A 13,437-nucleotide genomic window follows, 5' to 3' on the forward strand; every position below is an offset into this window, starting at 1 on the left:
TCAGTACTGAAGGCCTTTTAACTAATGCAGTACTCTAGAGGAAGATGAAGGATAAAAGAAAAAGCGTCCTTAAATACTTACAGATTCTTTTCTGCCCATAGTTTTGCTGTGTGAGCGGGAACGGGAGATGTTGCTAAAAAAGGAATCCTTTTTAGTAGCAGATGAAGGTGGGGAGCCAGTAAATTCTCTTCCTCCAGGCAAACTTTCAGTGCTTGGGGATGAACTGATGGTTTTGGAACTTTGTCCTGTAGGAAAAATTAAGAGGCAATAATGAAACATTAGACTTCTTCACTAAGCTACTTTATTCACTGTCTTTAATAAAGGATCAGTTACTATACTTCTTTGTTCACACTGTCAACCTAAGGACACTGTGGGTTATTAAAATGCACGCATTTTTATGTATCAGGACAGATGCCAGGTTTTTAAAACACTGAAGTGACGCTATACTTTTCCACACGTAATTTATGCTACAATAGTCTGAGTGTTGCACACATATAAAAAAACTCAAAAGTTCTAATTTTTAGAAATCACAGGTTAGATAACCAGATTTTCCCTCACTAAAGGAATCATCCTTAGCGACAGAAGCTAGAAATTATTATACTATACAGTATACTATTAACATTAAAAAATCTAAATCCTTTAGCAGTTTTTCGAAAGAGCGTCTTTCCTTTTCACTAACTGTGGAACCGATATATGGCTCCCCCGAGCTATGGGAGAAGCATCTGAAAAATGGGACAAGGTGCTGGCTCCCAGGGCCTCTCTCTAGACCGGTTCTTACATCGGAGTGGGTGCATCTCTGACCCCCACCATCTGTTATTCTGCTTAGCAAATGACCTTTTCAGAGATAACACTAAGGTCAGCTCCCATTAGTTTGTACCCCTGAATTATCAAGTCCCAAATTAGTGGTAGTATTGATAAGGTACTGATTGGCCTATATCTCACAGAAAACCCCTGCACAAAATATATTTTTTCCCCTCAATTACAGAACTAGCTTACTAACATTTTTGTTCTCTTTGGGAACACAGACATTTAGACCTTAAGAAAATGGAGTCACCAGAACATGTCCGCAAAGGGGATGATGGAGTCTTTCACCTGGAGATCTGAGGGAAAAGCCTAGGCACCAGGAGGAGTCTTGCCTTGAGACAGAAGAAAGGACTATCAGACTTCCCTGCCCTTTCCATGCCTTGTACACATAGAAGGGGACAACACTGGTATGGCACACTGGGCAAAAGATTGAGACACTCCATGAGCCAGGCCTCCCCCAGACAGCTCCCAAGGGCAGCAGTCAGTATTCTCACTCAACAAGCTTGGAGCCCGGAAGCTGTACAGAGGTTCTGAACTTTTCTTTAAACCTTTTAAAGTTTTTAACCGATAGGAACAACATTAATCATTTCTTTTGTTGCATTAAAACTGAAAGCCTATTCTCAGAGGTGCACTCTTCAATATATTGCTGTGGTGCCCTGCCCAAGTCCCCCCTTCTGGACTAAGCCATTTATTCTCCCAGCCACCGGGCGTGTTGGCTGATGATGGTTCTTAGGAATTCCTCTTTGGAAACAGCCCTCAGCTGAAGACAGCTGCTCTGTCTACGATCCTGTCCTTCCCCAGGGATTAGCTCCAATCTAGTGACTGGTTGGGGGCAGAGGACAAGCTGGCCTTCTTGCCTCAAGGCAGATGACTCCGAAGGGCCAGCCCAGCCCCAGAAGTTCCGGGGAACAATGCAAAGCAGCTCAACTCCTCCCTCCACTGACGCTGCTCTTTTCACTCCCCAGATGCTGACCTTGATGGCACGCACTGCCCCCCCCAACAGCTTCCTACCCATAAGTCTTTGTCTCACAGTTTATTTCTCAGAAATCCTGACTCATGACAATTATTCAGAATTTTTTTCGATTGTAGGCATTTTTAAATACACTGAATAAAGACCAAATTCTTAGGCCACCTCAGGCATGCACATATTCTTTCACTCATAACCAAACACCAGGGAACAAGCCTCATGCAGATGGAGCTTATGGAATACCTACAGAAACGCTGTCCAGTGCTAAGGATGAGGGATGACCACAACAGGAGCTCTTAAAAAGCTCCTAAAAATAGCAGTACAAGGGAAACACAGACTGGCATGCACACTAACTAACCTGCAATCCCAGGTGATAAAAGCAAACACAAGTGTAAATGACAGTACTCTGGAAGCACGAAAGAAGGAGCATCTGATCCCGTCTCAGGCAATGGGTACACGCCCCATCTTAGAGCCTGAAGAGCAGGTGGTGCTGCTGGTGGTGTGGCAGTGGCTCAGGAAGGGTCATTTTCGGCAGAGAATACAGTGCTTATCAAGGCAACTGGTAAATACTACTGGGGGCATCTAGCTCCAGCACAGCCTCACTGAATCCCTTGGAGCTTCCTGCCATCCATACGTAACTGAAAATGACACCAATACTAGTGTCCCAGAGTGCTTCTTTTTCATGTGATGATTATTTCACTGGAAGGAGAGACTCAAACACATTCTTTCTAGAAGCTGCTGGTACCCTAAATGTGAGTTTATTTTCCCTCTTGGTCACCCAGCCCTAGGGGGAGGGAGGAAAAAGGGAAGGTGAGGATCTAAATAGGGCCAGCTAGATCAAGAAGAGCCCCTTGTTCTCATGCTAAGAGGTCTGGCCCTTATCTTGTCAGTAGATCATGGGAGTTACTACAGATTTTAAGGAGGAAAGTAGCAGGAGGATTACAGGAGCTTGATTGAGTAATCCACACAAGAGATTATAAAGGCTTAAGCTAAGGCTGTTTCCAAGGCAGAATTCCTCAAACCAGTACCTGCAGGGTCTGATACACCAGGCTTGAGTCAAAGCGCAGTGGATATCTAGTTGTGGGGCCTTGAACAATTCACTGACCCTCCATAAGCCTTGGTTCTCATCTATAAGTGAGACCTCTACCTCATACATGCTTTGTACCCCAAGTGGGTAATGTGCATAAAAGGCTCAGAGTGGCTGAGCGTATCAGAGAGTATGCTAAGTAGTCAGTAGACAGAAACCATTACTAGCACAGTGGTGGCTCTCAAATCTAGAGCAGGGAGTTTAATATGCAGTACTGTGGGTTGCAGATTTGCTAGTCCTCTCTCCCGTTAGGACTGTTCTTACATTGGCTGCACCTCCCTTTAGTGACTTTAGTGACCCAGCTCTGAGCACAGGACGACCACGTAGGCCATACAGGAGACTGCCTAGTGGGGTGGCTGGCATCCGGGACCTGCTCTACTGTTCCACTTGTGAAGATGCACGCCCTGCTGTGAGCTGCATCTGCACAGAAGGGGTAGCTTTTTCTAGTGCACAAAGGTGCTACTTGGACTAAATATGCATGTGTCTAGGTATATTAAATCTTTCCTTCATTAAATCTTTCCCTCTCTGAAACATCCAATGAAAGTTTTGTGTCCCATGTGCTACATGTCAGTGGAGGTTTTTGTCAAGAGCCCAAGCTGACTGAGCTTCACAGGCCTCATGAAGATCTCCCACTACAGAACGGCTAGGAGGGAGGAAAGGCGGAAAGGGAGAAAATATTTATTGAGCGCCATCATATTCTTGTGATTTTTCTCTCACTAAACTCAAAGGGAAATAAGAACAGGGGCTGAGGGGTATTCCTACATGGACAGGCAGAACCCCTGTAAACTTGAGACCAGCCAGAGGAGCTGGGCACAGGACACCCAAAGGCAAAATGTTCAGAAGGCTAGGAAGCCTGGGGATCGTTGGTGGGGAGGCATAGCTCGGAAGAGCAAAAAGGGAAAGGCCTGGGAAGCCCAGTGCTGTGGCCACGGAAAGGGGATCTCCTTGACTTTGCTCAATGACCTAGGAGAAAATGAGATACGTCTGGTGACATTTTGTTACCTCACAGGCTTGAATGACAGACAGACAGCAAGGAGACTGATGTTTACACATTAAAAACATACATCCTGGTGTCACAGGACAGTGAACAGAAGCAGGGTACTCCTGAAGCCCCTGGAATAGACCAGCTCTAGTCTGACCACAGTCTAGTCTAAGCACTGTTGGAGGTGCCCACATGCAAACATGTGCTTATAGGATATCAGAAGTAATGATTAAAAAAAGGAAAGACAGAGGTGTTGAGTTGCCTTTTTCATAATTTGATTCTGAAAACCAGAGGGATTTGAACAAAACATGTTAATAGTGCCAACATCATCACCACTACCACCCAAGCAGGTAGCACTCTTGAGTCCTTACTGTGGGACAGGCGCTGGGGTAACTTCCAACGACCCACCCTGAAGCCGCTGTTCTTTTTTTGGTCTTCCCGGATAAGAGGGTATGTAACCTCCCTAAGTCATCTGGCAAGGCAGTGATGGAGGCAGAATTTAAACCCAGACCCAACTCCAGAGCCCATGCTGGGCAAAGCTGCACTCCCCTCTGCCCCTAATAAGGGCTGTGCCAGGTGGGCTGTAGTACATGTGACCTCAAGTTAAAGAAAAACGGAATGAGGTCTTTTGAAAGTGAAGGGCAAATTCTGCCCTTGTTCTCATCATTTATTCAATGTCTTCTGGAAATAAGTGTTCCACAAAGTGTTTTCTAGCTAACTGATGCTTCTCCAAATTTGTTTTACATATCATATGTTTCTCTGACTCCTTAAAGTGATTATCCAGAACATAATGGAACTGTTTGTCCTGCTTCACGACTATCATTTCTCATCAAGAAGCAGAGTGGCCAACATAGGGTCAATCACGAGGATAGCTTTTGGTTCCTCAGTCTCTCTTTTCTTCTCACTCCTCTGAGTAGGAGCTCTTAGTGTGATCCTCACTATGTTCTACTCTAGTTAATGTGGCCTCTCTTTTCATTGTTCTACCAATTTGTTGCTTGTCATCTGCACCGGGGCATTTCTGGTAGTGCTTTGTTCTTGTAGGTCCAGAGGAGAGTCAACTCCGGACATGGGGGCTGTTACTGCGCTCATGTGACTTCCACGTTATTCTTCCATTTAAAATCTTTTTTTTTTTCCTAGAAGGAATTACCAAAAACTTAACAATGGTTACCTTTAGGGAAACGGGATGGCAGAAACAAGTGAGAGGAGTAAACAGAGGGTTTTTTTCTAGGTAATGGCTCTAATTAACTGGGATGGCCTAAGGTTTAGTTTTGTTTTAGTTTCACCTTAAGAATGTCATCAGTGGGGGCGCCTGGGTGGCTTAGTCAGTTAAGTGTCCGACTCTTGATTTCAGCCCAGGTCATGATCCCAGGTTGTGAGATCGAGCCCTGAGGTGGGCTCCATGCTTGGCATGGAGCCTGCTTAAGATTCTCTCTCTCCCTCTCTGTCTGCCCCTCCCCACCCTTAGGAAAAAAAAAATGTCAGTGATGGTTATCTGGGCAGGGAGATTTTTGATCTTTTTCTCCCTTTTTTATTTTTAAAAACAACCTGACAAATGCTATACAATGATATCTACGTGTGCATGTATGTATGTATATTCATATCTGCAACATAAGTATGTATACACAAGTATAAATATTAAAAACGCTTATGGCAATAACTTAAGAAATCTAAATTTCTTTCCTAATGGTCCATTAGGTGATAATCCCTGTATACTTCTGTTGTTGGAAATTCTAAATTCTCTTTGGAAGTAATGTGTGTGTGTGTGTGTGTGTGTGTGTGTGTGTGTGTGTGTGTGTGGTATGTGTACCCATCTTTTAAAGCTTTGTGGTTCCTAAATATCTCTTGAAAAAAGTTTCTGGGGTAGGTGGGCAATTTCCAAAAGTAATTTTCAGGAAACTCTGAGTTAAGTCTTCACAAACAAATTCTCCCATGGCACATATTTTATGACTACAACCTGCACTGAGAGATGTAAAATGGAACTTTACAATAATTTTGCAAACACTATTTTTGTTGACTTTAATTATGCGAATTCATTATATAGTCAGCGTTTTTCTTCAAAAAAAAAAAATAAAGCCCATACAATTGTGGTTTAAAGGCAAAGACACAAATATAAAATCTCATGAAAACATATAATCAAAGAATCACTGAAATAATTGAGTTACCTCATTTCTTGAAATATACTCCATTACTTTGAAAAAAGATACCTGGGAAAGTCTAAATGATAGTTTTATTTCCCTTACAAGTGTATCTACTCTTAAAATATTATTTATATACGAGAGTATAACGGGTGTGGCGCCTCTGATGTTCTCCAACTATTAATATTACTGATCCTATTAAGCCTAGACTGTTAGAAAGTTTTTGTTGCCACCACTAACTATTTTGGTTGACTTCTACTTCCCCTTGCTTTTTGACACTCTGCAGGAAGTGTGTTGAGGAAAACACAAAGTGACTTCTCCAAATCAGGGTTGGCATTGTCTCATTTTCTTCCCATCGTTGTCACAATCATCATCACAGATGGAAAGCTTTTTACTTGGGCTTCATGTCTCATAAAGCAGCTGGAGCCTCCCCTATCAGGCTGATACAATCTCTGTCAGAGCACAGCAGGCAGGAGGAATTCTGAACTGGGCATCCAGAAAAAGAGCTGGTTCTTGACTGTGTATGCTTGCCTGGGTCATCTAACGCACAGGTTGGTACGCAAGCAACCAGGTAAAGCCATAAGGAAAGCCAAGAGACCAGTGAGAATAGCGCTTGGCACGCAGTAGGCACTGAACAAATACTTGGTGAATAAAGGAGTAAGATGATTCTACCTATATAACACAAGCGATCTGAACAAAATGATATAACCCCCCTCTTTAGGATGCTATTAAAAAAGCAAACTGTTCCCGTGGCTCTGGTCTGTAGGAAAAAATGGACAGAGCAATAGCATAGAAGCAGAAGTCAGAATAAGCCAGATGACCTTTAACTTTCTCTTTCCATAGGTATAAACTGAGATTCCACAGCCCAAGAGCTACTTTGCAGTAAACTAAGTTTAAAGAGTTATTAGCAAACTAACTTTGGGATATCAAAACACTTGTTAAAAAGTTGCCTGGTTGGGGGGGGGGGCGGCGCTCGGATTTTTTTAACTTTTTTTTTTTTTTATTTCCTTGAGCAGGGGGAGGGGCAGAGGGAGAGGGAGAAGCAGACTTCCTGCTGAGCAGGGAGCCTGGTGCGGAACTGGATCCCAGGACCCTGGGATCATGACCTGAGCCGAAGGCAGACGCTTAACAAACTGAGCCACCCAGATGTCCCTGAATAGGAGATTCTTAAAGTCAGTCTGGGCTTCCACTTAATACAGAAATCTTCTTCATAGCATATTTTATCTAAAAGATTATATAATAAAAGATTAATGCAACAACTTCAATATTTACACATCTAAATATTCCAAAGGAGGTGCTAAATGTAAATTACTATTATTTTGTATTCCTGAAAAAAACCTTTTTCTAGATTTTGAACAAGAAGGTATTTAAATGTGATCTTTTTATTTTAAATCACTGCCAATTACTACTCAGAGATTTGTCACACTGGACTTTGATTCTGTTAATAAGATTCCTAATACAAAGCCTGTACTTTCTTTTTATAACATACAAAACATGCACTTAAACAATTATTTCAAAGTCAAGTTATAATTCTTTCAGGTAAGATATAGTAAGTATTTCTGGCTAATACATACAACAATATGCATCCAAACAATATATAAGTCATTTACTCTCAAAACTGATTTGTTAAACACTGGCACAAAGCACCTATGCAACAAAAAGAACACCTCAGTGGGATCTTCCAAATGAAACTCAGTGTTAAAATAACCACAAACTATAGAGTGACCATATTTTGCAAGAAAAGAGGCTGGTGCAAACTTCATAGAAAACCCACATCACAGCCAGATTTGGCACCACCAAGGTATGACATGAGAGGGGACTTTTGTTCTGAACAACAGTGCCACTCAGTGGCTGAACAATGGTAGTGAACTGATCAACAGTATGAATGGAGGGTGGGCAAAAAGAAAAATGAATTTTGGAGTAGGCAATGATAATACTGCAGGCAAAGAGATATACTACGTTGCCATGGTAACTGTACCTTGGAGGTCAGTTAGAGTCTGGACAGGAACAGAAACCTGAGCATCGCTTCCTGTAACTACATCGCCTGGATTTCATAAGAAAAAATAATTAGATTTCATAAAAAGGAAAAAAAAATCAACTTTACTTTTTTTCATACTTAATAGTTTTATCAATCTAACTACTAAAAGTACAGTAAAACAAAATACAATCTCAGAAAAATTAACATAAAATATTAAAGGCAATAATTTTTAAAAAGTGTTCCCTAAAAAGCTTCTGTGCATGTTTTCCTTCAAGAAAAAAAAAAAAACAACAAAACAACAAATTGCCCCTAGTCTAAAGCAGAGGAAAACTTGAGCAATCAAAAGATTTTGCTGAGATTTCATTACGCTAGAAACAGTAGTGTAATATTTTCTTTCTTTAAAAAAATTCTTAATCCAAAATAAGTTATATGCATTTATTAAGAAGCAGGCATTCTTTTGAAGCCGATTTCCTCCTGTAACAGAGAGAAATTATTTTTAACTCAACATGAAACCAATTTCTTCAGTGATAAGATAAATACCTAAACAAGCTCTAATTTCATAGTAAGTACTGAAAAGATTTCCTAAGTTACAGGTACTTACAAATGTTAACACGTAAAAATAAATCTGTGAACTGCACACCCTTTAAACTTGATATACTTATTATAGGCAAGATTTCATTCACAAATTGTACCTATGGGAAATGCTCAAAATAAAGAAGTGTTCGACTTCAAAGGAAATGGGGAGAAAAGGAGTGCATTTTAAAAGTGCAGGAAAGAAAGGAAAAGGAGCACAACAGGCAATTCTGTGAAGAACCTGAGGCACACTCCCACTGAGAAGGAAGACTTCGGTTCTCTGATTTCCTTCCTGGATGACCAAGTTCAACACCAGGCACAGTCATGGTCAACAGAATCGGACTCTCAGCATCTGAAGGCCCGAGCTATTTTGAAGTTAACGAGCTAAAAACCAAGCCTTCTTAAAAGACACGGTATTTTCCATGTTTGATAATGTAGAATTAACAGACTTCCTGCCCCTGTAGCTTTTATACAACAGTAAAAACTCCGTTTTTGAATTATGTAACACACCCTCACTGCCTTGACCACTTGCTACAATTTTAACTGTCAGCACAGCCAGCTCATCTGGAAATTACTGGGTTGTAATCATATAGTTCCCATCAATTAATAGTACATACATTTTGATATATATATATCTCCTGTAACTGAAATAAAATCTATAAATAGGTACACACTCCAAACAGCAATAAGCAGCTTTTAGCAGAGTTTATTAGGTCCTGAATTTTCATAATAGAGTTAACTCTCTGTTCACTGATAAATGGAGTGTCTCTTTTTTATATATTTGAAGGAGATTTTCGATTCAATTTTCCAAAAATGGAAAAATTTCCATTTTTCTCTGCTGCTTTTGGATCACCTATTAGTGTGTATTTAGAGACTGAAAACTCATTTTAATATTAAATACCACCAGAAAATTATGGAGGAACATTTGTGCTCCCTCTTCTTTCTTTCACGACCCTGCTCCCAACACATACACAAAACTAGTTTGCATTTCCGGGAACATATACGTGAATTTTGGGTTTTCCCTACAACCGTTCCCCTACATAAGCACAAATCATCGAGAGCTAACTAACCTATGAAGACTATGAGCATTTTCATTTTTAGAAACAACCATTTTTCAAAGCAACTTTCAAACTTTCCAGCAGAGTACACTAAAAGGGCTAATTCGTTCTCTCTCCTCAAAGGCACCAAGTAGAAGACTGTTCTGAGATAGTTAGAAGCCATATCCAACACAAGCCTCCTGACAGGCTGCAGACTATGCTCACCCATCTCTGGGATCAGGGGACACACTTGCAGATTTGTCACTGTCACAGCACAGCAGGATACTTGTGGGAAACACCAGTGTAAAGAACCAATGTCAGAGAAGTACTTTTCCTTGCAGAGTTAACAAATACATCTTGATAGTTGTTTGGAGCTGGGGGGCTCCCCTGGGAGCAGTCCAAACCTCTCACTTCAGGGTGAGGAAGCACGTGGTCAGAAGACAGCAGGGACTGTGCTCACGGTTCACTTCATGGGTGAGTCACGAGAGAAGAGCAGCAACCTACACTGGATTCTACTGGCATCAACTGCTCTCTCTGCCTCTTACTCCGTCTCCTTCAAATCTTTGCGTGGGGAGGGGCAGTAGCAGGAATACTTACCTTTAAGATGAAGGTAGGCAAGATTTTCATGATTGACATGAGAAGAATGAACCAGAAATAAAAAGAAGAGTTGCCAAACAAGGAGACTTTCTCTCAGCACAGGGATCAGTTACAAAATGCCCTAGTGATACTCATGTTCCAAATACTTTGCTTAAGTGCTCTGCTGTCTCCTTATAACTGGGGACTTCGTTTTCATCAATTGTTCCATCCTCATGCACTTCCCTTCTCACTTACTGTGATATTAATACTTGACATTTCCTTAGAGATACAACTTTATACTTCTACAGTCATTTGGCTTGCTTCCTCAGAAAATTTAAGCTACAGCATTAAGAGATTCTCTGACTCATTTGCCTGCCATCAGTTAGAATTACTACTGACTATGGCTTGTTATCAAAGCAATACTGAAATCATATTTGGTTAGAACAATAAAACAGTACAATTAAGAAATATATAAAATAACATTCATTTCCATTCTGAAAGTGGGCATGTCTCCTGGCATTAAAATACATTTACAATGTGTTAATGATCTGAAGTCCTCTTTTCTTTAAATCACGTGTGATAACTCTACATTAAAAAGAAAAGAATGTAGTTTTAAACGAGATAATCTTATGTAAGGCAAACTGAATATTCTAATAGAAACTTATATACTATATATAAAGTCTAATACCTCATATAGGCAATGATAGATAACACCATGTAACGGGAGAATAAACATATACTCATTATGGAATAATACTCATTATTTTGTGCCATTGGGGAATAAAGTCTGTTTAAGTTTACCAGTTGAAATGCCAATAATTTAAAATTTTTAATAATTTTGGATGCAATCTTCTGAAACAGAGTATATGGAACATGGTTTAAGGTCTTCGTACTGATCCAATAGCACCATGGTTAGTCTCAACACCAGTTACTGAACATGACTACAACAAGGGATCCCTTTAAGACGTGAAGGATATTTGTCCCAACACTAAATGGCCACAGACTCTGTGCTTTGTGAGGTCTTAGGATTGAATTCTGTCAGTTTTCTGCCATCATGTTACTATTTCCTGCTTCTATAGTATAGATAGCAGAGTCCCACCACTAAAAATAAATGCAGCTGTTTCTAATCTGCTATGAATAGGGGTACTTAATACATAGCTCTTTGTAAATCGTGGAAAAGAAGAGCATAAAGGTTCTGAGTAAGAACCTGAAGGGCTGTCTTACGAGTAAAATTCACGCGGGGGATGAAGCATCGCAAAGGTGCTGCTCCGACATTCTATGGCCCTAAATCTTAGTGTGTGGACTCACTTCGGCTGCTTGTGGATCCGCTGAGCTTTGCCACCCCCGGAAGGGTCTAGGTGATCCTTCTCAGGGGTAAAGCAGCTGGATGACCGGCTGCAAGCCCGGGGGCACGGGGGCATGCTTCCTCCAACACCAACGGCGTGGGGGGCTGCTACTGACTAGGAAAGCCCATGCTGCTGGAACTTCCCAGTTCCGGCTCTTCTGGCCAGAGGCACCACGACACAACGTTAGCAGGATCACGGTCAACCGCTTGCAAGTTCTGCTTTGTGAGTCTGGGCCATACTCTATGGGCATCCGCGGGACTCAAATGCCAAGTATGCTAGGATACACATGTTAACGAAGTACCTTAACAAATCACCTGCTAACACGTTCCTATTAAGAACACTAGAGTATCTGATATTCCAACTTAAAAAGGATGTAATATAACAGAGTTTTTACGATTCAGTTTTGCACTAATCTGTTTCTAGGAGGCTGGTTCCTCACAGGCAGGTGAGGAAATCCCAGGCTACACTGCAGGTGGTTTCTTCACATTTGTCGCTATTTTTTCCTCACCTTTGTTCAACTGCACAGGCATGCTCTCTGATTTCATGAGTCTCTGCTGCTGCTGCTGCAAATGATGCCTGGGGACCTCTGCTAAGGTCCTGGCGGGAACCACGGCGGGAACCATAGCAGGAACCACGGCGGGAAGCCCAGTGGGGCACGAGCTGGCGCTACCGCCTGCTGGTACAGGGCCACCCGCACTGCCTGGGGCGGTCATTGCTGGAGAAATCAGCTTTCTTCCAAAATTAATCAGGCTATTAGAGACCTTATTTATATTCAGGGGAGCACCTTTGGCATTGGTTCTGTAAAAAAAAAAAATCAGGTGGAGAAACATCACTTAAGTTAGAGGACAACCCTATTTCACATACTCCATTGCTATAAAAACATATCTTACCTGCTTCCAAAAAGGCCATTTCCTAGATCAGCTATACAAAGTGCGAAGTGAGAACTTAAAAGTGATCAAAGAATAATAAAACAACAAGATTCTTCAAGAGGTAGCATATGGAAAAAGGTCTTTTTACTTTTCATTCATTCATTCATTCAACAAATGGGACCTATGTTGTGCTAACTGTGCTAGGTTCTAGGGATGCAATTGTCCAGGACACAGTTCCCCTCTTGGAATTTCCAATCTAGGAGGGAAGAAATGTATAATCACATAATAAAGCAAGGTTAAAACCTGTGATGAGGACTCTAAAGGAGAGGTACAGGGCTGGGCAAGCCTTGGGGTACTCGCAGAAGGTGGCACCTAATAAACAAAGTGGACCGTAGACTTCCCACAAGCCCTGGCATGTGGGTATTAGGCCACATTTAATGTGATTTTGTGAAAAATAAATGTGTCTGAGAGTCACAAAATAAATTCAATAAGAGTTATATAGAATTGCCTACTACCTGAGAATTGCAATCTACCTTCATCACCCTGACCAGCCCTGGCTGTCCAAATTCTCCTTCCCCACTGCCCTGCTTTACCTTTTTTTTTTTTTTCTTATTTATTTGAGAGAAAGAGAGAGCACAAGTGGGGGGGAGGGGAAGAGGGGGAGGGAGAAGCAGACTCCCCGCTGAACAGAGAGCCTAATGCAGGGCTCCATCCTAGGATCCCGGGATCATGACCTGAGCCAAAGGCAGACACTTAACTGATTGAGCCACCCAGGTGCCCCCCGTTTTGCTTTTCTTGGTGGCACTTTGCTTCATCTGACATATGATCTATTTTACTCGATTGGTTATTATTTGTCCATTTCCTCCAATCCCCGTTCAGATGAAAGTTTCACGAAGACAAGGATTTTTGTCTCTCTGCTATATTGCCATTGCCTAGCATATAACAGGTGTTTTATAAATATTTGTTAAAAGGCAGCTGCACCTACCTGTAGTCTAAGTCTCTCCACCTGTACAGTGAAGAGTCCCTGCTCCTAGCCACAGCCAGCCTATTTGGGCTCTGGATCCCATCCTGTGATCTTTCGAG

General features: G+C 41.6%; 1 protein-coding gene across 7 annotated transcripts in view; it reads right to left on the minus strand.

The window, feature by feature from the left end:
* TBC1D5 (TBC1 domain family member 5) overlaps positions 1-13,437 on the minus strand; it is a 570,230-nt gene that overhangs the window by 56,191 nt on the left and 500,602 nt on the right. For 6 of the 7 annotated variants that reach the window (XM_028099038.2, XM_028099036.2, XM_088026300.1 and 3 more), the window contains 2 exons: positions 11,994-12,283; positions 82-245 (listed from right to left, as the gene is read on the minus strand). In XM_028099038.2, the coding sequence (XP_027954839.1) occupies positions 82-245; positions 11,994-12,283 (454 nt within the window). Of the gene's footprint in view, positions 1-81; positions 246-7,953; positions 8,020-11,993; positions 12,284-13,437 lie in introns of all 7 variants that reach the window. The other variant, XM_088026316.1, reaches the window with a different exon arrangement.

The sequence above is a fragment of the Eumetopias jubatus genome, unplaced genomic scaffold, assembly GCF_037043125.1.
Source record: "Eumetopias jubatus isolate StellerSeaLion01/CBP00866 unplaced genomic scaffold, mEumJub1_p1.0 scaffold_1, whole genome shotgun sequence".
NCBI lineage: Eukaryota > Metazoa > Chordata > Mammalia > Carnivora > Otariidae > Eumetopias > Eumetopias jubatus.